Source organism: Coenobita brevimanus, chromosome 101 (assembly GCF_032717465.1).
Source record: "Coenobita brevimanus isolate Jiangsu-jjx chromosome 101, ASM3271746v2, whole genome shotgun sequence".
NCBI lineage: Eukaryota > Metazoa > Arthropoda > Malacostraca > Decapoda > Coenobitidae > Coenobita > Coenobita brevimanus.
The window spans coordinates 6,702,282-6,727,060 of NC_137054.1; the positions used below are offsets into that span (position 1 = coordinate 6,702,282).

At 40.0% G+C, this 24,779-nt stretch overlaps 1 protein-coding gene across 2 annotated transcripts; it reads right to left on the reverse strand.

Annotated features, from left to right (window-relative positions):
• Positions 1–1,965: 1,965 nt before the first annotated feature.
• LOC145415125 (myosin regulatory light chain sqh-like) lies at positions 1,966–24,569 on the reverse strand. Of its 2 annotated transcripts, none has more exons than XM_080284544.1 (5): positions 24,485–24,569; positions 21,333–21,520; positions 12,585–12,685; positions 9,203–9,331; positions 1,966–5,538 (listed from the first exon to the last, which is right to left on the reverse strand). In XM_080284544.1, exons 2-5 carry the CDS (start codon positions 21,514–21,516, stop codon positions 5,434–5,436), a joined length of 519 nt encoding a protein of 172 aa, XP_080140670.1. In that variant the 5' UTR covers positions 21,517–21,520; positions 24,485–24,569; the 3' UTR covers positions 1,966–5,433. The 2 variants fall into 2 exon arrangements, with proteins under 2 accessions (XP_080140670.1, XP_080140671.1); XM_080284545.1 differs by having other exon boundaries at positions 21,333–21,517; positions 24,485–24,556.
• Between the last annotated feature and the right edge of the window lie 210 nt (positions 24,570–24,779).

Below are 24,779 nucleotides of genomic sequence, written 5' to 3' on the forward strand. Positions count from 1 at the left end.
AGTCAGCCACCGGCTTCCCCAAATTGTCTCCCTCACCTTACACACCAGAATTAAGTAGCCTAATCCCAGGCACATATGCTCTTGATGGATAAAAAAATGAATTGGACAACAGATATACAATGATCCCATGGTTATCGCACACACAGTAACTAGAAAGCACTTTGAGGGTGCATATCTCTGCCAGTGCCATTGCCATTAGAAAGGATCCGGATCTGGATCCATGGAGATAGGATCCAGAACCGGATCCAGCCCAAAGTTTAGTTCTTTCTTGGCCCATGGCCCACCCTTCCACAAGATTTCTTTGAAATTCATTCTTTTGGAGATATTGTGTGGGATACTCCAGATCCACACCAAAACTTAATCACTTTTTCCTTGTCCTATGGCCCAGCCTTCCACAAAATTTCATTGAAATTCTTTGGGAACTTTTGGAGATATCATCTGGACAAACAGACAAACATAGGTAATTACATAACCTCTTCCAACTTCATTGGCAGAGGTAATTAGTACCCTGCCTCGTGCGTGATAAATTGTGCAGTCGCGATAATGAAAGCACTACCTATGGGATTTATCCTAATTGGGACCAGGCAACCCAATTTTAAACCCAAGTTTTCCCAGTTACAACAGTTTAGACTCACCAAACACATACATACCATTATGCAAAGCATCAGAAACACACACAGGCATGGTTAATATAAAATGATGAAAAGGACACAATAAGGAAGATACACATATCATATAGACCTGAGAGGGCTTGAAGTAAGGGGTTCTGAGGCTAGAGGATGGAGAGTTAGTGGTCTTCACCACCTGGGATTAGCTCCTTGAGTAGGTATTCATCTTTTAATCCCCCAAAGTCATCAGAAACCATAGATTTTGCACCATCATTGTCAGCAGAAACCAGCTCAGGTGCACAATAACGAAGTTTTTAGTCAAAAGATGCGTGATAACACCAGGAGTGCAGATTTTCGTCTAGCAGTGATAATGAACACTGCCATACCAAGTGTACAGTGACCAAAAGATCACAATATAAATATTCTGAGTGCAGGTATGGTGTATATTTTTGTATGTTTCCATTCTAACATTTACATTTTCCTTTAGATCATTAACCATGCCAGCAGTATGGGTCTTTTCGCTTGATGAAAGCTCTCCATGTTTTCGAGCCATTTCCCTCCCCGAGCTAGGAGGTCTCTGTGAAGGACCTCATCCCCTTAATACCTTGCTCTGCTTCTTGCCACTCTTCCCTTTTTAGTGATATCTGTGACCCTTAAATAACCATCCATTTCCCTCCTCTCAACATATCCAAACCTTGTCAGCCTACTGGTTTGCATCACCTCTCTGATATTTCTTCAGCTGATTTTCTTCCATTGTACAACACAACAATGTTCTCATGTTATCACTTAATGAGATTCTTTTGTCTCAGCATTTTCATCACTGTGCATTCCAGTCTGCATGCATACTCTTCACTTACAGGACATCTCAGTGCCACACAGCATTACACTTCCCACAAATGTTTTACACAGAGTATTCTTGGCAAGAAGGGAGAGCCATTTCATGTTCAGGAGAGGCAACAGCTCTCTAAATTTCCTCGATCTGCTTCCCATTCTGTTAATGTAGCTGGCTTTTGCTTTTCTGCATGCACTCTCCAGGTGACAAAACTCCATTCATTCAGTGACTGTCTCCAACTAACACTTACCAGTATATCGACCTCAGCCTGGATACCTGTACATTTCACACAGTGAATGGTTAGCACATTCAACTCACAAATGAAAGAGTCCAATTTCAATTCTTCTGGTCAGATTGGCAGACTGTCTGTTTCCCCTTAGTAGTGAATATGCCTCTGTCAAGGGTCAGTAGTACCATACAAAATGGGCTACAATATTGCAGTGTACCAATTTAAGCAGCTGGCGCACATAAATCATTCACATAAAAGCCTCATTCTTAACTAGTGTCTGAGAAGAAAATGCAAACAATTTTCAATACTTTATCTACGAAATGCTGGGATACAATACATGTATAAAAACTTTTAGTGGAATGAAAACAGGCTCTTATAAATTTAACATAAAAACAGATAAATGCAACAATCAGTAAACATCAGAAAAATGGAATGAAAACTGAGCCTATATCTGTCAGTATCGTGGAAATTTGGCAGGCCAATGGGCACTTGAAAGTTCATACTCTAAGGCACTATTAAGTACAAGACTTCGATTATAAATACAGTACAATATGATTTTGATTAACATTGATTACAATGGTACCAAAACTTTGAAAACAAGCTCACTGACACACACACACACACACAATACTAGTCCTTGATAATGAAAATTTTCAGCACAAAAATGTAATATTTTCTGCAAAAACTTCCAGCCTTACATGACTTAATTCATCTGTACTAATTTCATAACATAAGCATGAGTAATTATTTACCCTAAGTTCCAAAATTACATGTAATTAAATTTATGTATCCAGCCAGAAAATTCTCTCCATAAATAGTAAGACACCTGCCATGGAAACTCCACTACAGTATATAAACAATATTTAGTATTTTTTCATACAGGATTCTTGTATAACCAGTAAATTATAACTGCTATTAAGGAAACATAAATAAGATGAATTCAGCTCTTAAACAGAATCTGATAAATGTAGCTACTGATATTTGTGTAATTTATTTCCTTAATCATTGCATTTTATTATTATTTTGCTTTCTCTTCAGACTGAGTAAGCATATAAGATAACACGTTCAGTACTCTTGATTTATTATTTTACTGCAGCCAACTCTGATGAATACTGGGACTAGGTAAACTGGCCAGGTTGTAAATTAAGCAAGAGCAAATGCCCATCTTACATATGTCCCCCTATAGTTATAATATTAATGAACTTCATTTACATTCTGACTCCAGTGTTATTTAACTTTCAACTACTAAACATGATACTGAGACAAGCATACTGATGAGATTTATAAATGCTTCTTGTTTATATGTAGCAGTACTGTATTGGCAACTAACACAGAACACAAAGGATGCTATGTTCCTTTGCAGTTATGGAAGAAAGAAAAAAATGTTGGAAAGAAGAATGAGGACAAGGAAATGAATAAAGATAGAATAAATGTAGGAGAGGATAAAGTAGAAAGTAATGATACAGGACAGTAACAAAAATAATAGGGAAACAGAAGAAAAGGAAGACAGAAAAATTAGAAGTAGTCCAACCAATCCATCCATCATCCAATCCTATGTTGCCCCATGAAAGGCGTAAGAGCCCAGGGCTAGGCAAGTTGATCCTGACATTTAAGATGAGTGACCAGCCTCACTTATCCCTGAGTGGCATTACATGAGCAATAAACCCCAATCACCCTTTGGATGTAAACCTGCACCGACTCAATCCGATTGGAGTGCCTTAATTACCCACTAAACCAACAGGTGCCGTAATTTGGTTATATGGTTACCACCCAGTGTAGTAAATGGTTTCCTGGTGTACAGGAAACCATTTGGCTTGTCACTCAGTGTAGAGTCACTCATAGGCAGAAGGAAGAGGAAAGAATGAAGGAAAGAAGCACAGAAAAGGGAGTGCAAAGTCACCTGTAGGCCGAAGGAAGAGGAAAGAATGAAGTAAAGAAAGACAGAAGAGGCAGGAACGAAGACAGGAAAGGGCTGATACCCATAGTAGCACTACAACAAGTAAGTGAATAAAAAAGAATAAGTTGTTCGATAGCTTCAGGAAAAATATATTGGTAGGAGAAGGGATCTTTATTTTGTTTTTGTTGATTTGGAAAAGGTCTTTGACAGAGTCCCTAGAGAGGTGGTGAAGTGGGCAATGAGAAAGCTTGGCTTGGAGGAGTGGCTGGTTATGGCTATGTATGTGTGTGCTCACACCCAGGTAAGAGTGAATGGAGATTCGAGTGATGAGTTGTCCGTGAATGTTGGTATGCATCAGGGGTCAGTCTTGAGTCCCATGTTGTTTATCATGGTACTTGAAGCCCTTTCACGTGACTTTAGAAACGGACTCCCGTGGGAGTTGTTGTATGCTGATGATTTGGTGTTGATTGCAGAGAACGAAAGGGAGCCAGAGGAAAGGTTTAGAAAGTGGAGAGATAGTATGGGGCACAGGGGTTTAAGGGTAAATGCAGATAAAACAAAAGTGATGATATCTAGGGTTGGTGGTAAAGACGAGGGAGAGTGGCCATGTGCAGTTTGCAACAAGGCCGTGGGAAGTAATTCCATCTTGTGTGGTGTTTGTGATAAATGGGTGCATAAGAGATGTAGTGGTATCAGAGGTAGACTGAGATAATGCTGATTTTATGTGCACGGCGTGTTGGGGTGAGCAGGTGGAGATTGTCAGACGTGAAAGGATTGAACTTGCTGGTGAATCTCTTGAGTGTGTGGAAGAGTTTTGTTATTTGGGAGACATGTTGTGTGCTGGAGGTGGGGCTGGAGCTAGCTCTGTGGCTAGAGTGAGAAGTGGTTGGAAGAAGTTCAGGGAGCTCTTGCCTCTCCTGACATTGAGAGGACTCTCCCAACGTGCTAAAGGGTCTTTGTATGCAGCATGTGTTAGGAGTGTAATGCTGTATGGTAGTGAGACCTGGGCAGTGAAGGAGGAAGATATTCGCCGGCTCAGACGTACAGAAATGACAATGATTAGGTGGATGTGCAGTGCGTCCCTGCGTCCAAGGCCTGGAGGGGCTGGGTTTACGATGGAAGAGTTGAGAGGTAGTATGGGACTGGAGTGTATTGGTGTTGTGATGAGGAGAGGTAGACTGAGATGGTTTGGACATGTGGAGAGGATGGGGGATGATAACTGGGTGAGGAAGGTGAGAAGTGTTAATATTGGGGGTGGGGTTATGAGGGGTAGACTGAGAAAGACATGGGACGAGGTCATTAAGTGTGACCTCAGGGTTAAGGGACTGAACAGGGAGGCTGCAATGGATCGTGCAGCATGGACAGCTGCCATTAGGTGACCAAGGCCGACACATGCAAGCATGTTGGAGCCTTTAAAAATGAAAACGACAACGAAAGTTAGGCTTCTTCAAAAAATTAAAGAAGCAAGGAAAATGTTAAAAAGTAAATGAGATAAGTAAGGAAGAGGAGGGGAAAAAACAAAAAGTATGACATAAAAAAGGAGCAGAACAAGGAAGGTAAGGAAAAGTGTGGAGTGTATAGGCAAAAGTGAGGAAGGTACTGAAGAAGGACAGCATGGGTGAAAACAAGGGAAATATGGAAGATATAAGGGAATGTATGGAAGAAGAAAAATATGGTTGAGAGTGTGCAAGTTATGGAAGAGAGTCAGGAAGGTATGATGTGTAAAAAAAGCATGGTTGAGGGTGAAGAAAAAATGGAATAGTTAGGAAGGTATGAATGAAAAGAAGCACAGCTGAGACAGAGAAAGACATGAAACAAAGTTATGAAGATATGGAAGAGAGTAATTATCCTCATCAAACCCAAGCAATCACTGGTCCTCCAGATCCTTGGCTCCATGCTTCAAGATGCGTGTGAATTCCACATAATCGAACATGGAGTTCTTGATTGGCGCTTCCCGATACATCTCATCAACCTATAATGCAAACATCTAGTTAACTCTTTATTTTTCAAAGCAAACACGGGGATATAATGTGACAAATGGAAAGCAAGTTGGGGGGGGGGGGACTATTTGAAAAAGCCCAACCCACCTGGGCTTCTTCTTCTTCTTCTTTTCACAAAATAACCTCCCCCCTCCCCCCCAAAAAAATCAAAGTTTACCATAGCTTAAACAAATAATGTTTATACCTAATTATTGACAGTTCAATTAAATTATAATTTTACACAATGAGTTGCATGAGGGGAATGATCATGTTTTGACTTGTCTGTCTGTTACCCCTGGGCTGCTTGCTACAATGTAACACATGTTTCAACATAAAAGCACACCTTAAGTTAAGAGTTGACAGAGATCAGTACACACTACACAGTAGTAAGAGAAGCACTAATTTCCTTTGCTGCTACAACACAGTAGTAGAAGACGGGCTCATTGCCTTTGCTGCTACAACTTTCTTTGGTAATTTTACACTTATATTTCTCATTTCTCTTATAAGTGAAATATCACTGGTCAATTTTTGGTAAATTACATAACTCGATTTCAGAACAAGAAATATTTTTTCTGCTTGATATTAGTATAATTTGCTTCATTTTTGTCGGAAATCACTTGTTTTAGAGAAAGGCCTACCCAATAATATCTCCAAAACAAGTGAACTCCAACAAAAAATTAAGGAAAAAAACTTATCAAACTAAAACAACCAGAAAACCACATTAAACTAAACTAACCTAACCTAACCCTAACCTAACCTTACCTTACCTTACCTTAAATGTTGTTGTCAGAGTCCCTCATCCGGGACCCTCACAACAGCAGGAAGAGGCCGATGGGGATATTCAATCCTCTGACAATGACATTTAAGGTAAGGTTAGGTTAGGTTAGGTTGGAAATGTGGTTTTCTGGTTATTTTAGTGTGATCTGAGTGTTTTTTCCTTAATTTTTGTTGGAATTCACTTGTTTTGGCAATGGTCTTGGGTAGGCCCACCTCCAAAACGAGTGATTTCCAACAAAAATGAAGCTCAAATTCATTAAAATCACACTAAAATCAACCAGAAAAAATATTTTTTGCTTTGAAATTGAGTGATGTGAACTACCGGCATGTTATTCCTAAAAAAGACGAGCGATGGCCTCATGTTCCATCAGAGCACACCCACTACAAGAGGAAGCCATTGTGCAACTGACTGAAGTATGGGATATTTTAAATTTGAAGATGTGCAAACAGTGTCAGCAATTTGATTGGCCCACATTTTGGCTGATATTAAGCTCACTGGCTGTGAGGTTAAAGCATGCGCAGTAGTCATGTGATGTCATGCCTGAAAGCGGCTTATGGCAGGGCAAAAGAGCTCCATGTAATTTGAAACTGAGGGGAGATCCGAGGTAATTACAGGCATACCCCAGTTTAACGATGTACTGTAATTGGTTAGGTAAAACCCCATCGTAAGATAGGGTATCGTATATCAGGGTACTTTTAACATGTAATGTGAAACATTAACCAGCCTTGGGTTTCCCCCCAAACCAAGCCCAAAACCCACCCAAATGAGCCCAAAAACAAGTTTAAAGCCACTCTAAATGGCCTAGCAGCTGTCAAGGAAGCTAACCTAAGCTTAACACCTGTAAATAACTCACTAAAACCAACAAATAAAATCTGAAAATCATCAAATATAAGTCTGGAAAAAATCAAGCTTAGTAAAATGTACCCCAAAATGACAATGTTCATCCCACCTATGGCTAAAACACACTAATCTAAGTCTAAAAACAGTTTATAGATCAGCCTAAACACACAATTTTAGTCTATCATAAAAATAATTTTTAAAAAATCAAAACCCATCGTTAAACCAGAGTTTGGCCATTGTTAGGCAGAGTATGGTGGTACTTCTACCCCCATCGTTAAGCCGGGGTATCGCATCCAGGGGTATCGTATATCGAGGTATTACTGTATAGGATTTTCACATTAAATATACATTTCCGAAAACAAATTTATAGTGGAAAAGATTCAAAATAAGGTGGCTTACTATGTGGTTGTATCAGATTTCCTGGAACGGCTGATGTGATTTACCAAAAATTGGCCAAATCACTTCCAGAAGGGAATGTGCATATAATCAAATGTACACACCATCTTGACAGTAATAATTGCCTTGGAGTAACAAATCTAACAAACAGACCTTTATTAGAAAAGTATTATTGTGATTTGGTAACATATGAGACAACCTAACCTGGCATAGGCCTAGCTTAAGTACTGGTTGTATAACAAATTTACCCAAATCCTTAATAACCAAATGCCACATCTATCAAAAACAAACTTACTGGTAATCCTAAAACGTTACAAAATTAGCTAATGCTGGATATATACAAAATTTAAGCTCTGGTTGTGTGTGTTATAAGTTTCTATGATAATGACTCAGATTACACTGAATTTGTGATTAAATACATTATTTTGAAAAAAAAAAAAAAAATAAAGTGAGTAAAATAATGGGTTCTTTCAAATGGCTTTTATTGAAAAAAACTCAGGTGACAAAACCGGGTCACCCACTTTGGTGCCAACCCTGATGAAAGGGAAAGTATGATGAAAATTGAGTATAGTAAACTTTATCCGTCGTTGCAATATCCAGCATTGCTGGCTTGGCTCTATTAAAGCAGTATCCTGCATCAAAATGGGACATAACCAGCGTTTCTATGCAACATCTGGCGCTGAGGTGTATCAACTGGCTCATAAAGGGTAGCCAACCGGCACTGTATTACCATAAGGAATGTTGTATTTAACCTCTATACTCCAAGAAGACCTAAATTAAATAAAATTGCTTAATGGTAAGAATAAATACTGGTAAATGGAATTGCATTACAGTATCAAAGAGTTTAAAAAAATAAATTCATTAACCACACAGCAAATTTACACAGTTGATAATAAGTTGCTCCTAAAATGTCTCCAATGTAAAGGCATCCACATACAATATACCAACTCAGTTTTTTTTATTGAGGTGAAGATGCACTTGATAGGTTGGTGACGATTGGCTAAATGCAACATGTCCGAATAACATTTACTAACCCAAATTTCCCCATCAGATATATGTTGTCAATTAATAATAGAGATCATGAAGTAATGTTGCATTCAGCCAATCATCACCAATCTGTCATATGCATCTTCGCCTTGATAAAAACAACGGAGTATAAAACCAGTTTCCCTTCCATCACTAAAACTTACTAGCACAATGTATGGACAGATGATCTTTACTAGGGGTGAATACCTTTGTTTTATGTACCAAGCAAAGGTGACCAAAATGGCCAAATTGTTTTGGCATTGGTCTGCTAAGGGTTGATGGAAAGGTATGAGGAAGAATAATGAAGAAGGTATGTCCAGTAACAAAATGTTTGGTACCACTAGGTGGGAATGCCCACTATCAACTCACTTGGTGTACTGCTACCTACAGGTGACCTTGTTCTAAAAAACAAGCTAAATGGTTTCCTAAACACTAATGGTCTATGATCTGAGAACAATGTGTATTTACATAACTCCAAATTTTGGCCAAAACATGTCACCATGCTGTCAAAGTGAACAGGGACATAATAATGGATCTTTTGTTGCTGTAAAACCAAAAATAAAACAAAAAAAATTAATTCAATAAGATCTAAAATTAAGGAACAAGAGCTTACGCACATCTTCATCAGTGAAGCGGTCACCCATGGATACAAGGAGGTCTCGCAGGTAGTCCTCGTTGATGTAACCCTGGTTGTTCTCATCGAAGCACCCAAATGCATTCTTTATCACATCTTCTGGGTCTGTGCCCTGTAATGGATAGTGGCAGATGACGAGAATAAAACAGTGCAGCGTCATTTAGAAATCAGTGATAAAAAAAATTCTGAAAGATTAAGGGACACACAAATACCACATCCAACTCAAAGGTCTAAAAACTTATTAATGCTATTTAAAAAAAAAAAAAAAAAAAAAAAAAAAAAAAAAAAAAAAAAGTAGTGCTGGACCAAATTACAAAAATCATCAGTAGCATCCACACCATGATTCCTACATGTAAAAAAATCATCTAATCTGTGTTTCCCCATGAGGAGCATAGGAGCCCAAGGCTAGACTAGTTGGTCCTGACATTTAAGGTGAGAGTGACCAGCCTCACTCATCCCTGAGTGGTATTATGTGAGCAATAAACCCCAGCCATCCCTTGGATATAAACCTGCACCAGCTCAATCCGACCAGAGCACCTTAATTACCCACTAAACCACCAGGCACCATAATTTGGTTATATGGTTACCACCCAGCATTGTAAATGCTTTCCTGGTGTACAGGAAACCATTTGGCTTGTCACTCTGTGTAAAGTCACCTGTAGACAGAAGGAAGGAAGAGAGGAAAGGGCAGGCACCCGAGAGCTGCACTACATCAAGTGAATGGGTCATGAGTGTCCCCACCTACCACCTAAAAAAAAAAAAAAAAGGGGGGGGGGGGGGATATAACTACCAAACTGCATCCCCGGTGAAATGAGGCACACAGTCATTCACAAATCATCTACGCCTAAAACCTAGGTTCCACCTCACAAGCAAATGCATTTGCATCTGCATACATATACAATACCATATTTCTTTCTTTGTTGATGCATTTAACATACACCTGCAGTATAGAGTTATTCCACTAAGTGCCATGTCATAAAAAGAACACAACCTTTGTCATATGCATCTCTGTACATTCTTCATCCATCCACTCTGATCCCTTACCAATTCCACAGATTCCTCAACTTCCTTACCACAAGTCTTCACATACCATTACTCATTTATCATAATCATCCAACTTCCTAGTGATCTATGCATCCTCACACTTTCAAACTTACATACATACACCTGACACCTCAGCTATAAATGTCCTCACTGAAATTTTCAACTTTTCCAGGACTCGTAGGCAATCCCACAAATTTAAAAGGTAGGTAATCATAATCCCAAAATACCCAACAGTTCATTATTACACACATCAATATACTGTATCTGCAATGAACACCATCAACAACTATGTAAAGTGCGACCCCTTAACATTTCTTGGGAAAGATGCTGCAAATTGAGTCATATCAGTGTTGGACTGAAGTGTAACCGATGATGCAATTTGGGTCACTTAGGACAAAAAATATTCACCAAAAAATAAGTTTTGGCATTAAGTGCATCAAACTTAGGTAGACTACAGGGGAAGGTGTGTATACATAATTTACATACACATGTATAATTTGCATATATGTTAGTTACAGGTTTAATATTCATACCAGACAAGATAAACAAATCACACATATTAGGCATTTTTTTTAGTTTTTGTCGATTTACTCAAAAACTATTGGTCATATTGAAATTCCAAAAACACTACACGAAAGCTCGTGAATTCTGTACCTAGACACACGCTTTGTTCTTGCACAGTGCACGCAAAATTTTGCACTAGGATGTTGGGAAGTTGCTTGAAACTATTTTTATTCTTGAACAAGTTTATTCTCCCTGCATTTCTGTACATTTTACTCATCAGTTTTGTGTGTTTTTATAAGCTTGTTGTATAAACACCAGCAAAGTTGATGGTATACAATTTATACCAATACCTGTATAACCAATTTCCGACAAACCTGGACATGGAAATGTTTTTCTTTGAGCACATACAGAAGCAGCCACAGCAGGGTTTTCTGCTCTGTTCATGTCCCAGAAACTTACTGAAAACTTGTGGTTCTAGAGAAGGTAAAGAATATCGCCTTCCAAATATTCCTTTATCTAAATTTAGTGATTTAAAAGCGACTAGCATACTCTTCACTCTCTATAACTTCAACACCCTTCACCAACATCTCATCAGCCCTCCTGACCAGGAAATAGTTAATATGGCTACTGTTACCCCCAGACCCACATGTAATTAGTCTACTCTCTCTCTTTGTAAAATGTGTGTTCTACACAATCATGTTCACTGCTCCCCAAGTAAATTTTAAATGTATGTATAAACATTTTATCTTGCTCTGTCTCCTCCAAATGTTTATATTCCTTCTTGTCCAACTACTGTGAATTTTTTGTGACTCCCTTGCCTCTTTTTATGAACAGCCTCATAACATATAAAAAAGACACTTCTGTCTTGCTGATACCCCACCCCACCTTAACCCTTTAACCGCGGGTGTCATTCCAGAATGACATTGCAAAAACTGGACCAAACCGCGGGTGTCATTCTCGAATGTTTGTGAATATTTTGAATACCCCGCATTTTTTCCGTGCGCCAATTGTTTCAAGGGAGAGTAGCTATTAAGTTCTTTCACTCCAGCCGACCTCCACCTCCCTCCTCCCACCCCTCGGGCCCCCCACCCCACCCCTGACCAACACGCATCAGTATCTGTCCAGCTGTGTGAGTGACAACATCGCTGATGTGGTAGTGAAGTGAGGGCAATTACAGTGCCTTTTACCTGCCTCAGTGAACACAGAGTGGGTGTTTATCGTATGTGCAGTGTTCATATATGTTTATAGTATTATTACAGAATGAGGTTGGCATTTGGTAATGGTGTGTGAGCGAAAAATAGTGATTACAACACCGCTGATGTGGCAGTGAAGTGCGGGCAATTACAGTGTCTTTTACCTGCCTCAGTGAACACAGAGTGGGTGTTTATCGTATGTGCAGTGCTCATATATGTTTATAGTATTATTATCAGAATGAGGTTGGCATTTGGTAATAGTGTGTGAGCGAAGGTAATGGTGTGTGAGCGAAAGTAATGGTGTGTGAGTGAAAAATAGTGATTTTAGATCGCTCACTTCTAACGGCACTGCCCATCCAGTGATAGTCAACGAAATCATGAAACCTACATCAGTGCAAAGCTGAAGGTTAGTACTTTCTAATGGTACCTTATTTTTCGCTCTAGATTTATTCTGTGCAGAGTTATAAAGGTTTAAAGTTTGTTTACATTTTGGCTGGAACCCCCGCGGGAGAGGCCAGTCGGGGCAAAACAGTGCCCGCGGTTAAAGGGTTAATAAGGTTCCATTTATTTTTTTTTTTTTTTTTTTTTTTTTTTTTTTTTTTTTTGCCATCCTCCATTCCCTACCTGTAGACGATCACCAAACAATGTCAGGAACATGGTGAAGTTGATGGGCCCAGGCGCTTCATTCATCATGGCTTCCAGATACTCATCAGTTGGGTTCTTGCCTGGAAGAGGAAACATCTTCTATTAATTTATCTCCGCATGTTCTGGTATGCAATTCAAGTTGGAAAGAGAAGAGCTACTTTCACAGAAACTAATCTCAATTCAACTTCAGTCCTTCACTCCACCCAAATCTCCTTCCTATATAGACTGTACTTCTCAATCTTACCCTTCCATTGCATCTATGACCTACTTTTCTTCTTTCAACATACTGTACTTCAGTTCTAAACACAAATGTCCTGAATAATATGCAAGAATAAAGACCACTAGTAACTAGTGCTTGGACTATCACCAACAACACTAAAAGGTATACTGATATACTCGTACCAGCAAAGGACTACGAAAGACAACTATAGTTGATTTCAGGGAGTCTGATGCACTGATTTTGCCAACTGAGGACAGGTGGAATTGGTAACACTGCCCGATGCTCTCGGATGGTGATTGGTCAATTCCCATAATCTTTGAATGTGCACCAAATTGACTTTGTATTCCAGCCAAAGTCCTTGTTTATTTGTAAGATACTGGATTATATGATACAAATTAATGCAATGAGATCTTTCATGATAAATATGTGCCTTTTAAATGACTAGAGATAAACCTGAACGACACTGATACCAAAACTAAGGTCGCAACTGGATGCATACAGACACAGTTAGCGACTGTGGCGGGAATTCGGACTTTCATAGCAAGGTGGTCCCGAGGTCCTGTCAAGGTTCCAGTGTTTTTCCCACCACTACTACACAGTGTCACAGTGTAAAACATGGCCTTTACTACCTCATCTAGTAATATACAACCTTACCCTAGATATGCTTAGCTTATCTTTTAATAATTATGATTTGTGTAAGCACGCACACACACACACACACACACACACACACACACACACACACACACACACACACACACACACACACACCGCTCGCTGGTGCAGTGGTAACGTTCTCGCTTGCCAACTGGTGGACGGGAGTTCGCGCCTTGCTCAGGTTGCGAAAAGTTTCACTGACGAAGTGGGTGGTTACTGTCCCCCTTGAGCAAGGGGACGGGTGTGTGCGTGTGTGAAGGTCACAGCCCTGCCCCTAGATCGGACAATATGAGCTCTCAGCTCCCTTCCGGGAGGGTAAAAGCTGACGATCATGACCATCAAGTGATCCTGACCGACCCGGTGAATTACACACACACACACACACACACACACACACACACACACACACACACACACACACACACACATACACACACACCTCACTGGGGCAAATACATGCTATTCTCAATATATATATATATATATATATATATATATATATATATATATATACTGTACATACACATTTTCATTACCTTCATAGGTAACAGTAGCTTTAAAAATCTGCATTTGTTTGTATTCATGGTCAAATTCAGTAAAATTTTTTCTTACATTAATAAGTTTGGTGTTTGACTGTCCTGAACATTTTCACGAGTATCATTTGAGACAAACAGATAGACAAACACCCTATCCCTGGCCACAATGCACCCTCACCTCAAGCATGATGTATCTCCGTTCCCTCGACTGAGAGGAGCCGGGAAAGTAATGGATTACATCACTGTAGAATGAATCAAATTATTAATGGTGGAAAAAAGGAAAGCAAGATAAAAGCAAACCCCATGAGAAAATAATAGCTGAACTATGCTGCCATAATAAAACCGTGTGCAGTGTGAATGAAATCAAACATAATGAAATGACAGTTTAAACAAATACAGTAGACTCTTATCAGCGGAATTTCCATCCGCGGATTTAAGTTTCCGTGGATCAAACTTATTTTAATACTGTACTATACACTGTAACTTAATTTGAAATTGGCAGGCAACTCGCATTTCTTTTGTAGCTACAGTTAGCATACTCGCACCCACAGGCATTCCCACCACTCCTCCAGTCTTATTATAAACATCAATCAGTTTGTTACATCGTCTTCGCCCTTCTTGTGTTTACAGCTCTACTGTACTTCATTGTGTAAGTGAAAAATGACTCCCAAGAAACAAGTTAGGATAAAAGCAATCCTTCTAAGCCAAAGAGAGCCTAAGGTGTTATCTGGTGTCCTATCAGAAGGGTCAGACCAGACTCACAGCTTACCTACTGTGCCGCCACACATCTCATCGCCTTACCACACTGGCATTGTAGGAACTGCACTACAATCATCGTCGTCATCATACAGCCATCATTGTCATCTATACAGCAATCATCATCGTCATACAGCAATCATCATCATTGTATGAAGGTTACGAAGAGAACACACAGTCTTTTGGTGAGTGTTAATATGTATTTGTAATATTTTAAAGTATGTTTTTATTTTTTCAGGGATGTGCTTAGCTTATGTGGAAATAATATGCCATTTTGTGATAGTTACTTAGGTATCCACGGGATGTGCCTTCCGTGGAGGTTCTCTGGAACCTAACCCCCGCAGATAACTAGGGTCTACTGTAAATCAGTCAGTGAGTGTTGTTCATATGCGTCCAGTTGCGACTACTTAGTTTTGTTATCAATGTCATTCAGGTTTATTTCTAATAATTTAAAAGGCGTATATTATCAGTAAAGATCTCAGTGCTTTAATCTGTATCTGTATAATCTAGTATCTTACAAATAAATAAGGACTTTGGTTGGAATACAAAGTCAATTTGGTGCACGTTCAAACACGACTAGAACTGACCAATCACCGTCCGAGAGCATCGCATAATGTTACCAGTTCCACCTGTCCTCAGCTGACAAAATCAGCGTGTCAGACTCCATGAAACCGACTATGGATGAACAGTCTATTTGCCATTAAAAAGAATTTTTACCAATATGCAATGTACAGTTTTGGGACCCCCCCCCCAAAAGAAAAAAAAAAATAATAATAATAATAATCTTGTACTACACCTATAGGGATACTGCACCCCCAAGAGTATAGTAGACCCTTGATTTAATGACCAATGGTAGACCAAATATCAGATTTAATGGACATTACCAGTGTTCAGATTGCAACATGGAATGTAACAGATGCAAATGATAAGTGAAAGAGAGAGAGATTGTCCAGGTGCTTGTGGGTGCAAAAGTGTACATATGCAGATTAACAGAGACTAAATGGAGAGGCAAGAGCATGAGAAAGTGGGGGTATGGATGGGATATATGCACGGGAGTAAGTCAGAATGAGTGGGCAAAAGAGAGTGTATGTATTGTTGTGTGCAAGATGAAAACAGAATATAGGAGACTATGAATCAGTTGGTTCAAGGATTGTGTGGGTAAGATTGAAAGTAGGACTATAAATGTGGGCGACTCTGTGTGTGTATGCTCCAACGGAACATCATGCAAGTAGAGTGAAAGAAGAGTTCTGGACAAATGTGGAGGGATGCATGGAAAAGTTTGAGAGGATTGAGAGTGTTTTTGATTGGAGATATGAATGGAAAAGCAGGGAATGTGAAGGTGGATGGAGTATCCAGTGAGTGGGTTGTGCCCTCATAAGTGGATGAGAATGGCAGTGCTCTAGTGGACATCTGTGCGGGGAGGGAGTTGGCGATAGCCAATACCCACTTTAGACACAAAATAGGTATACATGGTGAGTGATGAGAAGGGTGGGTGGTGAACTGACTGAACGAAAGGCAATGATTGGCTATGTGTGTGTGGATGAGAGAATGAGAAGGTATGTAATGGATGCAAGGGCATACAAAGGCTGGTGGAGTGGACTTTCAGACCACCACTTGGTGGGGGTGAAAGTCAAGGTTCAAGTGCATTGGAGGTTTAGATGGAGGGAAGGACAGGAGGAAGTAACAATAGTCCATACGAGGATAAAAAAAGGGGGGGGGGGGTGGCGAATATAAGAGAGAAGTGGAGGAGTGATAGGGTAAATCTGATTTGGAGCAGATAGGGAAGGTAGAAGGTGTGTGCAAGATGTTCACAGAAGAAATCTGTGCAGCATGTGAGGTGATGTGTGGGGGTGAGGAGATGATGTAAGGGGGTGCAAGGAACAGCATGGTGGAATGAAGAGGTGAAACAAACTGTGGCACAAAAGAAGAAACCATATAGTGAGTGAATGGGAAGCAGAGGCATGAAGGAGGCTAAGAGACGGAAGAGAGAAAGTTGAGAGACGGAAGACAGAGTTATATGTAGAGAGGAAGAGAGAGGTGAGAAGAATATTGAGAGAGTAAGGAGAAAGTGGGCAAGGAATTTGGAAGGAATATGAGAGTAAAATGGAGGGAATGTAAGAAAATGGTCTGGAAGGAGGTAGAGAGTAAGACAGGGTGATAAAGAAGTTAGTAGGGGAGTGAAAGATAAAAATGGTAGATTGATAATGGAGAAGGGAGAAAAAGTGAGCAGATGGAGAGAACATTTTAAGAAACTGTTAAACACACAGAGTGAAAGTAATGTGAGTATGAGTGGCTGGGGAATGGCTGGGAGAAGGAGGGAGGTGAGAAGGGAGGAAGAGACCAGTAGGATGGAAGTAGTGGAAGCAGTGAAGAAAGTCAAAATGACTGAGTGTGTGGTGAAATGTTGAAGCACAGAAGAGAGAGAGTAGTAGAAAGGATATGGAAGATGTGCAGATTGGCCCTGGAAGGAAGGTAGAGTCCCAGAGGATTTGAAGTCAGGTATAATTATTCTCCTATACAAAGGAAAAATGAAATGTGTGGTAATCACTGGGGCATTTGTCTTCTTAGTGTATTAGGAAAAGTATATGGTAGGACACTTACTGACAGAGTTAGGGAAATAACAGAGGAATCAGTTGGGGAAGAAAGAAAGGAGGAGGTTGTGTAGATCAGATATTCATCCAGAGGTCTTTAGTGGAAATGTCTCTAGGGAAGGGAAAGAAGTTGTATGCAGCCTTCATGGATCTGGAGAAAGCATATGACAGAGTGGCCAGACAAGGAATGTGGAAAATATTAAGAATATATGGAGTAAACAGGAACTTGTTGAATCCCACGAAGAGTATGTATGAGGGTGCGAAGGCTGCAGTGCATGTGGATGGTGAACTGGGTGAATTTTTCTATCTGAATGTTGGATTGAAATGGAGATGCGTCATGTATCCATGGTTGTTCAATCTTTTTACGGATGGGGTTATAAAGGAGCTACAAAGTATGGTAGTGGATGCTGGAGGGGCCCTAATGAGAGAGGGCAGCATTTGGAAACTTCCTGTGCTGTTGTTTGCAGGTGTTACTGTGTTAAGTGAAGATGAAGGGTAACTGCAAGGCTTTGTGAATGAGTTTGGGAGATTTTTGTTAAAAACAGAATCTAAAGGTGAATGTTGGAAAGAGTAAAGTTATGGTCTCGAGAGGAATGAAGTCACTGAATGTACAGTGAGGTTGGATGATGATTAAATGGAAAATGTGAATGCATTTAAGTACTTGGGTAATGTGATGAGTAAGGATGGAAGTTCAGAGGATGAAAAGCTTGAAAAGGAAGAAAGGTTGCTGGGTCTTTGAAAGCAGTGATAAGAAATAGGGAAGTCAGCATGGTAGTAAAAAAGTTGCTGCATGATAGTATTGCGATACCAACTCTGACGTATGGAAGTGAAGTTTGGACCTTGTTGGAAGGACACAAGTCAAGAGTGAGAGCAGTGGAAATGAGTTATTTGAAAGGAGCATGTGGGTTTACATGGAGAGACTGACTGACAAATGAGTACCCGGTATGTGAAGAATCGTTGTGGTGTGGTGTGGATGTGATTGAAAATGTTTGGAGAAATACACTGAGGTGGTATGGCATGTGGAGAGGATGGAGAGCGAGAGACTGACAAGGAATGTGTATGTGAGTGAGGCGGAGGGGGGGAGAGGGAGGGAGAGGCTGAGGATGAGATAGAGAGGAATATGAGAGGGGTATGTGAGCAGAGAAAGAGTGCAATGAAACTGCAGGGGACATGACGACATGGGGGCAATTTGTTTGTGGCCACCCCTAACGGGATTGAGGCTCTGGCAATAGATCTTAACATAGATGATGGCCATCAGACTTCAGTTGCCTGTAACGAACCATGTCTGTTAAATGGAGTGCAAAAGGTTGCAATACCTGTGTTTCCTACCCTTTTTGCTCCAACCTGGCCTGAAATTGTCCTCTCCCTACTGTGACTACTGAGTTGTTATAACAGACTATTTTAATACTGTATTGTACTACTCATGAAGATATGCTATGACAAGGATGTGAAATTAGATGCAAAAGGGCAAACTAAGAGCCACTGGATATGCTCAGAGATCAGATAACAATGTTATTTAGGCCATTTTATTATTATTATTTTTTTTTATGTATTTATCACCAAAACATGTGATGGAAAACTAAAATATATGGTTATCATCAGTGCTTTATTTCCATGAAAAATTGAGGACAACAAAATCTGAAATGAATAAATGATACACAACCAATCCTGCACCCAAGGGGGACAGGGGTGGATTCCACCTGAAATCTATTGACATTTCAACACAACAGCCTTATATAATACTAAATGATCAGTTGATCACTATCAACAAGAATGGAACATATGATTAACTTTTTGAATTAACTAACAATTCCCCCCTGAAATGAAATTCTGGCTACAGACCTGTATACAAATCATAGTACTATAAAATATACATAGCTCAGACTGCTGAATGATTGTAAAAGCAATTTGTAACCATGATTTTGTTCAGAGCCGCTGATGCAAAGCTACCAAACTGTCTCGTACACATCCATGGTAGCAGATGTGGCGAGTCATTATCAGAGATCAGATAAAAATGTTGTTATTTAGTCCATTTTAGGTACATCTCTAGCAGAAATAATAATTTATTTATTCAGTTTTGCAAAAAAACAGTTTTATGTGAAAAAATATTTTTTTAAGTACTTTTCACATACTTTTCCTGATCTCTGGATATAATGGACTATCAGGTTTATCAAAGCAGGCTCCCCCCTCCCCCCAATTAGTCCATTATAACATGGGTCTACTATTATAAGCCAAAAGTGCCACAGCCACCTACAGACAATGAGTACTTCACCTAACTGCATCCCCTCACCTGGTTGATTCTACCAAGGTTCCAATGGCTGGATCTTGTAAGACGTTTTGTAAAGTCTGACAATGAAACACGCTCAGTCATTTACATACTATGCTTTGCTTGTCATCTTGTGGCTCCTGACAGGGTTGGCTTTAAGCCAACAGGATCAATTGCTCCCAACTGGGCCTCATGCCTAAGGGGGTCCTGCAGTAGGGAGCCAGGGCAGGTCTAATCTGCTCTAGTCTTGTCAAGTACACACAACAACACACTGCAACTTAGCCTACACCTAACACCACATTGCAGGTTTTATGGAGAACTATGTACTTTTCAAAGGTGATCTATACATTTTGTTTGTTTACTTGTAGGCTTACAAGTATGCAATTTTATATTAAAATGTAGCTTAGATTCATTTGGTCCATTAACTCACAAGCACTTTTTAAGTGCACATTTTAAGTGCTTTCCATTCTACCATAGAGATGTACAGTCTATAGCAGAGTTTATTTATATCTATGATTCTACAGACCTTGGCTGTGAACCTGGGGGCCCCACCAAAAAAGTTCCAAGTTGGGCCTTGCAGCTCTTAAGGCCAGCCCTGGTTCCTGACCACTAAGGCAGGTCATGGATGCAGGCCTGTTGTTAAGATATCATTCAAGGGGAGGGGTCTGATCAGATTCTAGACAAATTTCCATCCTACAAAATGCCTGTGTAGAAAAACTTTAGCTAACACTCCATTATGAGGTCCACTGCAGGACTGGACTTTCTCCTTGACACTGAAGCAGAGAAAGGTGATGACCACATCAAAGTCTAGGAAGATGAACTAACAGAAGTCCATGCCAAAAAATACATTCAAAAGGATTATACTGTAGTACATGATTGTGTACAATGCCAAGAGATCAATGATGCAAAGGATAAGGGTCATAAATAGGGCAGTACTTGTATAATTACCCAAGCCTAAGACTTCAAAAACACTTGTGTCATGCCCTTTAATCATCCATACAGTGTCCCCCTCTCTCACTACTTGGCTTGAATATGACCTCAGCCATCATGAGTGCAAAATGTAGTGAAACTACTCAATATACCATTCTTGAAGAAGCAACTAAGTCAACCAGCCTGGCATGACTAAGTTTTAAATTGGGTGTGTGATGTTTGTAGCCAAGGTAATATACTTGTATGAAGTGCACAGCTGTGGTAACTGATGCTTTGTACCATACCTCATCTCAAAAACAGCCAAATATACCCATTTTAGGCTACACAATTCTGGCACACTAAATCAACAGTAATAAAAAATGAAGCAGTGAAACAGTTACTGATAAGCTCAGTAGTAGGGACAGCATGGAGTCTGTTCTAAGCTATGCGTACTGGTGGTGGAACCCACTACATGTCACCTTCAAAATATGGATGAGAAAGTTACCACATCTATGCACTTCAAGTATATTACCATGGCTACAAACACCACACACCCAATTTTAAAAGTTAGTCATCCCATGCAGGGTGACTTAGTTGCTTCTTCAAGAAAGATATATTCTTGAATAGTTTCACTACACTTTGCATGGAAACATTATAACTATATTTTAAATTATAGCCTTAAACTGCATCTTGTGGCACAGACAAGCTAAAGAATAAGTAAATAAATAATTTTAGCAATAAATCATGTATTTAAAAAAGCTACAGCACACAACAGCACATTGCAGTACATACCCAGGGACGCTAACATATCATGGAGATCATCCTTGTCAATAAACCCATCACGGTTTTGGTCAATCATATTGAAGGCCTCCTTGAACTCTTGGATCTGGGCCTGGTCAAACATAGCAAACACATTGCTGGTGGCACGCTGGGCCCTCTTCTTCACAGTCTTCTTTCCAGCCTTACGTGAAGACATTCTGCTGATATGGGGCCAAGAAGAAGGATACTAGATACTTTCAAGGAACTTTGAGGTGTAGGAGAGATTAAGATTTGTGATGTGGACAACTTATTCAAAATTGCGGGAACACTGTTATGGAGATCTGCAGAGACCACATAAAGCAGATACTGGTACTGATTACATGAGACTAAAACCAAAGTCATCAAACCTGGAAATAGTATTTCTCTGCAGCCATTTCACTCAGTAAAAGGAACTCTTGCAGTTGTTGCCACTGTTCATACTTCTGTGCAATCAACTGTACTTATTACTATCAATGATACCATGTTGACTCCTGGCAACCCCCAACACGATATGAAAATGGCAAAACAATAATCCAGGCAGTGTCCTTACATGCTTCAATAACACAGTCGTTCCTCCTCTCTCTCACTAACACAGTATTCTGCAAAGCTCTTCTTCCACATGACACAAGCTTCCTTTTGCTATCTATCCATTGCCAGATGCCTTAATCCCATAAGGGATGGCCACAAACAAATCACCTACATGTCACTCTGTCCCCTGCCATTTCACTGCGCTGCTCCCAGATCACACCTTCCTCTTTCATTTACTTCTCCACTCCATCCCTCCATCTCATCCTTGGCCTCCCCCTCCCTCTCCCCCCCTCCACCTCACTCACATACACTCTCCTCGTCAGTCTCTCACTCTCTGTCCTCTTCACATGGTCAAACCACGTTAATGTGTTTCTCCTAATGCTTCCAATTACATCCACACCACAACACTCCTTCACTTCCTCATTTGTGAGTCTGTCTCTCCATATGACTCCACATGCTCCTCTCAAATAACTCGTTTCCAAAGCCCTCACTCTTGACTTGTGTCCTTCCAACAACGTCCAAGCTTCACTTCCATACGTTAGAGTTGGTATCACAATACTGTCATGTAGTAACTTTTTCACTTCCATGCTCACTTCCCTGTTTCTTATCACTGCTTTCAAAGAACCAGCAACCTTTCTTCCCTACTGTACCCTTTCAAGCACTTCACCCTGCAAACCTCCATCCTTACTCATCACACTACCCAAATACTTAAATGTGCTCACATTTTCCAATTCCTCACCATCCAACCTCGCTGTACATTCACTGACTTCACCTCTCTCAAAGACCATCACTTTACTCTTCCCTACATTCACCTTTAGATTCAGTTTCTTACACACTCTCAAACTCATCCACCAAGCCTGGCAGCTCCCCTTCGTCTTCACTCAACAACACAAAATCATCTGCAAACAACAGTACAGGGAGTTTCCAAACATTACCCTCTCTCACCAGGGCCACTCCAACATCCACTACCCTACCTTGTACCTCTTTTATTACCCCATCCATGTACAGATTGAACAACCTTCAAAGAGAAAAATTCACTCAGTTCACCATCCACACGCACTGCAGCCTTAGCACCATCATACATACTCTTCACCGCATTCAACTTTCCATCTACTCCATATATTCTTAATACTTTCCACAATCATTGTCTATCCACCCTGTCATAAGCCTTCTCCAAATCCATGAAAGCCACATACAACTTCTGGCATGCATTAAGTGTAATTACCTGGAAAATAAAGACAGTGAACTTAAGAAGCCAGTGTTTATTTACAATGCCTGTGTACTTTACACCTGAAGGCTGACCACAGGAGGAACAGCTCACTGGGCAACGTCCTACCTGTACTGTACTACTGCTGTTGAAGCCTGTGGCAGTGTGGGGTGGGGACATAATGATAAAAATATAAAAAAATACACTGGTCAACAACCAATTTTCATCGGGCAAGTGTTGTGGTGTAGTGTATGTAGTTTTGGCTGCTGATTTTAAAAAATGTAATCAGTTTTCCTGCATCACATCTGATTTTCCTGATGTGATGAAAGTTGTAAGCTAACATATACAGTAACCCTATATCACCTGGATTGCTATAAGACTTATCCAGATCACTGTATGTATATTTATATAATTGTATACTGTATGTGTTGTGTAACAGCATAATCGTATGTATATTTCGATATTTTCGATGGTCCTGTCACAAGTTTTGGTAACTATGATTTTCTGCATTAAAAAGCTCTGACTGATACAAATCTCGTTTTCTTTGTACCATTGCCTAGAATGCCTTACATACTACAGAACTGAAAATAGCATGTATCCATAGCAGAAAAATGAGATGTGCTAAAGGAAATTTGTAATCTACATCAAAATTTGATCTTAAAAAGTTGCACTGCAACCTTGAGGGAAAAAAAAATAAATAAAGAAATAAATTTTGTTGGCCTGTTTTATAAGAAGACTTGGCAAGGTGCTTCTGCTGCTTAAAGTAAAATGTATGTTTACCTAAAACTTTTTATATTTCAGAAAAATGATTAACTGACCATAATAACATGTAAAGATACATCAACTATGCCTGTGTAGATTCTGAAGCAAGGCTTAATGTGCTTGCTTTCACATACTTTCTAAACAGTTGTGAGTGGTAGGTCAGCCACCTGTACCTGCCTTGTCACCATCTGTCAAAACTTTACCATTAAATACCCTTCAGATGGTACCATACTTTGACTGATGTACCTTCCCATTCACCAAGGAAGCTCACAAAGGTATATGAGCAATGAAATCGGTTGTGGGGAGTAAGTATAGAGAGATGACTAAGCATTAAGAATTTATGAAACTAAGACATTTTTTTTTCAAATTCAATAACCCCACCAGATCTGTCTCTCGCTCTCAAATCCTCAAACGCAAAATCACGGCTTGCTTGTGGATCCTGAGGTGTAGGTGGTGAAAAAAAAAAAATGATACCGCGCGGTGCGAGGGTGTGGCACTATGGCACTCCACACCACTCAAATACCCAGGTGACACATCCTCAAGCCTACCACCTTCTGTACCACTCCTACCTCTTTTACTCCTACTTTTCTAGCCTGTGATACTGAATCATCCGTATACACAAAAAAGATGGTATTCTGGGGGTACTTACCTGGTTTGTGAGGTGGTTGAAACAATAATGCTTACAGCGAAAGAGGTGCCTGTTGACTAAGCACTCACTTGGTGGCGTCGAACTGCCATCTGCCGGGCCCTCGCATCATCTCTACGTTCCACTATCTTCGTTCACTTAGTCAGCAACCTGCTTCTATATTAAGGTATAGAAGTTTAATTAAAGTTTTGTAGGGCATTTTGTGACATCATAACGTTAAATCACATTGTCAAATAGCCGTAGGGTATTCCAAGCCCAAATGTGTACCCCCAATTATACTGTAGACGATGCTGCTGGT

Coding starts and splice junctions, on each gene's coding strand:
- LOC145415125 (XM_080284544.1), bottom strand. CDS start 21,516: ATGTCTTCACGTAAGGCTGGAAAGAAGACTGTGAAGAAGAGGGCCCAG. Junction 12,686..21,332: donor TGATATGTTAGCGTCCCTGG/GTATGTACTGCA, acceptor TTCCTCTTCCAG/GCAAGAACCCAACTGATGAG. Junction 5,539..9,202: donor ACCGCTTCACTGATGAAGAT/GTGCGTAAGCTC, acceptor TTTGCATTATAG/GTTGATGAGATGTATCGGGA.